The 4,640-nt window shown below is 35.6% G+C and overlaps 1 protein-coding gene across 1 annotated transcript in view; it reads left to right on the top strand.

Moving 5' to 3' along the window:
- The window catches only part of LOC100636159 (NFX1-type zinc finger-containing protein 1-like), a 5,726-nt gene extending 1,129 nt beyond the window's left edge, over positions 1 to 4,597 (top strand). The window contains exon 2 of the mRNA XM_019998109.1: positions 4 to 4,597. Within this exon, the coding sequence (XP_019853668.1) occupies positions 4 to 4,568 (4,565 nt within the window). The 3' untranslated portion in view covers positions 4,569 to 4,597. The remainder of the gene's footprint in view (positions 1 to 3) is intronic.
- The last annotated feature ends 43 nt before the right edge of the window (positions 4,598 to 4,640 follow it).

The raw sequence follows: 4,640 nt of genomic DNA, 5'->3' as shown, positions 1-4,640 counted from the left end.
TTTCTTCTGACTTAGAATATCTTGAAACCCATTTTGAACTCCTACGCCAGGATTTCATTCGCCCTTTATGTGATGTGCTACGCAACCTTCAAGAGAACAGTGAAGAATATTATGAAGATAACAATGGTTATAGTAGTGCTATCACATATGAAAGCGTTCGATTCAGTAACAGAGATATTTGTGGTGGGGATCTTGTCTACAAAATCAATTTTCATCTACCCAAAGGAAAAAAAGTGAACTGGGATCATTCCAAGTGTTTTACATATGGCTCACTCCTCTGCCTCTCAAATGATAACTTCCACACTCTTTTATTTGCCACTGTTGCCAATCGTAATGTTAAAGAATTAAAGAGTGGAGTCATTGCTATAAAAGTGCTAGATTCTAGTGTTGAACGTATTAGCAATCATTTGAAGTACAAAATGATTGAATCACCAGCATATTTTGAGGCATATTTTTCAGTTGTTAAACAACTACATGCTATGAAGTCAAACCCAGAAAACAATTTACCTGACTTAGCTAAAAAGTATCTTGTCAAAAGTGAATCAGCTGTTCAAATGCCAGTTTATGCACAAAAAATAATTTGTGAACAGACAAATGATAAAGGGCGCTATATTTTAGATCTAAAAAGTATCCTTTGTGATTGCAATACAATTGGAGAATGTCCTCATGGCTGTGATAGTATCGTTGTTTCCCAGAAAAAATTCACTGTAAAAGAAGTAGTTGAAGAATTTCAAGATAAAATCAGTGATAGTGAAAATAAAACAAGTTTAGTGGATCTTGGGAAACTTGATGAGTCTCAGGTAGCTGCCTTGAGACTAGCACTGTCGTCTGAAGTTGCTCTTATTCAGGGTCCTCCTGGAACAGGAAAGACTTTTATTGGAGTACAATTTGTAAAGGCTATGCTTCAAAACAGACGAAAATGGAATTATGAAGAACCAGCACCAATACTTGTCATGTGTCAAACTAATCATGCCCTAGACCAATTCCTAGAAGAAATCTTGGACTTAGGAATAAGTAAAAATCTTGTGCGAATTGGTGGAAGATCAAAGAGTGTGAGAATATGCAATGAGAAGCTCAATATTAAAGATAAAAAACGAGAAATTCGGCAAAATAGAAAATCTTTAAGACAAAGGTCACGAAAAGCTAGGTCAATTATTCCTCCTAGTATCTCTTTTCGAAAAGGAGATTTGACTTTTGCAAAATGCAAATATGATGCACTTAGAGAACTTTGTTCTAAAGATGCACCTTATAATGAGCTGAATAAAATGTTCTACTATTCATTTCTTCATCCAAAAGAACTCTTTAGATGTACTAGAGGTTGCATCATACATGATTATTTTAAAATTGAAGAAATAAAAAGTATTAAAAATATTTTCCAATGGCTAAACATAAAAATCAACCCTCAAAAAGCTTCAAAAAGTTCCCAAAGCTTTTTGAGAGATTATACAGATCTTCAAGAAGATGAACGTAAAATTGATGCAGATGAAGATAGAGATGCTGAACTTAAAGGAGCAGAAGTATTGAATGCAGCAAAAAGTGAGGAAGACCTAAAGTACTTTTTTAAAAAGCTTCAAAGGTCAGACCCAGATGAATTTAGAATTTTGCATATGCAAGGACAGCTACGGCTTGATCAAAAATGTGAATTATTGAAAATGTGCTTAATAGAGAAGTGTAAATGCCTAAAACATGAACTCAAGAATCTTCAAAAAGTAAAGGAAATGTATGAAGATGAAGATGATGCTATTACTTTTCAAGCACTGAGAAAAGCAGATATTGTAGGAGTGACCACTAATGGTGCCTCAATGAATATTAAGGTGTTGCAAAAAGTTCGCTCAAAAATAGTAGTAGTAGAGGAAGCAGCTGAAGTAATGGAAGGGTACATTGTAGCTGCTTTGACAAATCACATTCAGCACCTTGTTTTGATTGGTGATCACAAACAACTGCGTCCAAAAGCCAATGACTTTACTATAGGAAAAAAGCATGGTCTTGAGATTTCACTTTTTGAACGTCTCATTAAGAATGGTTTGTCATCTGTTCAGTTAAAATATCAACATCGAATGAGACCAGAAATTGCCAACTTGGTTCGTCCTCATATATACGAAGAGCTTCTAGACCATCAGAATGTCAAGAGTTATAAACCAATTAAAGGTATCAAAACAAATATGTTTTTTGTCGATCATACTTTTCCTGAAAAGCCAATGGAAGGTTTGATGAGTCCTGCAAACAGTCATGAAGCTGATTTTGTTGTGCGTTTGGCTGAATATCTTCTCTTTCAAGGCTACAAGCCAGATCAATTAACCATACTCACTCCTTACACAGGGCAAGTTGCATGCATTAAAGAGCATATGAAAACTTTTTCCTTTGAATCTTCTCCTCGTATTGTTCCAATTGATAACTTTCAAGGAGAAGAGAATGATATTATAATCCTTTCCTTGGTTCGCTCTGTCAAATCTGGTTTCATGAAAGAAGAAAATCGTATTTGTGTTGCTTTATCACGTGCTAGAAAAGGTTTGTATGTCATTGGTAATTTTGAGCTCTTCATAAAAGAATCACAAAAATGGGAGGAAATCATTAACTGCCTAGATAATGAGTCTTTTGGATTGTCACTTCCTCTTCAGTGTCATCTGCATAAAACAAGTACCAATGTAAAACTTCCTAGTGATTTTGACAAAGTAAGAGATGGTGGTTGTTTGGAATGGTGTCACTGTCGAATGTCTTGTGGACATGTTTGTCCTAGACGCTGTCATCCAGATGACTTGGAGCATAAGCAGAAATGTTCAAAACCATGCAGCCGTACAATTTGCTCTTATAATCATCCTTGCCCAAGACAATGTTCTGATGAGTGTCTACCATGTGAAGTATTAGTACAAAAGGTCATACCTTCTTGTAATCATCAGCAGTTGGTACCATGTCATTGGTCACCAGATACCTTTACTTGCCAAGAAGATTGTACTAAAAAGTTAGAGTGTGGTCACAGATGCCAAAGAAAATGTGGAGAAAATTGTAATAATTATCAGTGTCGTCAGCTAGTGATGAAAATGTTACCATGTGGCCATGAAGCTCAAACAGAGTGTTTCCGTAGACCTGATGAATATATGACACAATGTAAAATACCATGTAAGCTAGAACTGGCTTGTGGGCATTTCTGCAAAGGAACATGTGGCTCATGTAACCAAGGTAGACTCCATATTCCTTGTAAAGAAAAGTGCACACGTATTCTATTATGTGGTCACCAATGCTCCTCAAAGAATTGTGCCAGTGATTGCCCTCCCTGTCAATTAAAATGTCCTAGTTCATGTATCCATGGACCATGTGGCCATAAATGTGATTCTCCATGCATTCCCTGTGCTGAGCCCTGTGAATGGCAGTGTCCTCATCACCAATGTACTAAAAGGTGTGGTGATATTTGTGATAGGCTTCGCTGCAATGAGCCCTGTCAGCTTAAATTACAATGTGGACATCCTTGTTTAGGCCTTTGTTATGAGCCTTGTCCACCACTATGTAGAGTTTGTGATCCAGACAATGAAGCTTTTAGTATTCTTTTTGGTGAAGAAAGTGAACCAGAGTCTCGTTTTATAATGCTGACAGAGTGCTATCATATTTTTGAAGTGTCTGGTTTTGATACCCATATGGATATGAATGATAATCATGAAGTTGTCAAGTGGAAATGTTGTCCACGTTGCAATACAAAAGTTACAAAAAGCCATCGTTATGGTGATGTTATCAAAAGAATTAAAGCAGACATGGGTTCCATCAAGAGTAAGGAATTTAGAACATTAAGTTGTTTTGATCGTGATAAAATGAAGAGGGATATTTTAGAATGGAATGATAAACTTAAATATCGTAGCATTCGTCACATTAATGATTTACCTGATGTAACTTTACAATCTTTGCATACACTCCTTTCTTCTGCTATTGAATGTAATGAATTGCAAGAAATGTTTGATACTGGCTCTGATTGTAGTGATATTATTTGCATTTCCAAGCAAATCAGCAGGCTACACAATTTTTTGAGATTACATCATGTTAAAAATTTGCAATGTTTACCACAACAAGTCATCAGTGATATTCAGTGTGAGATTAGACGATTTCATTTTTTAAGAAAGTTTTACGAAGTTGACAGAAAGCCAAAATCTTTTCTAGTCCATAGTAAATGGATGAGATATGAAAGTCAAGTCAAAAAGCTGAATCTAACAGATTATAAACCTAATTCAGATTTTAAAATGACAAAGGCAGTTTATGAAATTGAATGCAAAATGCTCTCTCAATTTTGTAGAGAAAACAACCTTGATGCACCAACACCTGAGGAAATAAGGCAAATTGTAGCTGCCATTGGTGGTAAGAAAGGAGCATGGTACAAGTGTCCTAATGGACACTACTACCATATTGGAGAGTGTGGTGGAGCTATGCAGGTAGGAAAATGTATCGAATGTGATGCTCAAGTTGGAGGAAGTCATCATCGTTTACTGGATGACAATGAACATGCTGGAGAAATAGATAATTCTCGATTTGCAGCTTGGAGCCAGCAAGCAAACCTTAATAATTATGACCTGAATGATGTTTTATAAAATAATTATCATAATGTTTTCTTGAGTCTATAATTATTATTAGATTTAGTATTGTTTCTTAGTTATTATTAG

This window comes from Amphimedon queenslandica, unplaced genomic scaffold (assembly GCF_000090795.2).
Source record: "Amphimedon queenslandica unplaced genomic scaffold, v1.1 AMPQUscaffold_13339, whole genome shotgun sequence".
NCBI classification, from domain to species: domain Eukaryota; kingdom Metazoa; phylum Porifera; class Demospongiae; order Haplosclerida; family Niphatidae; genus Amphimedon; species Amphimedon queenslandica.
This window is presented reverse-complemented; position numbering and strand designations above follow the sequence as displayed.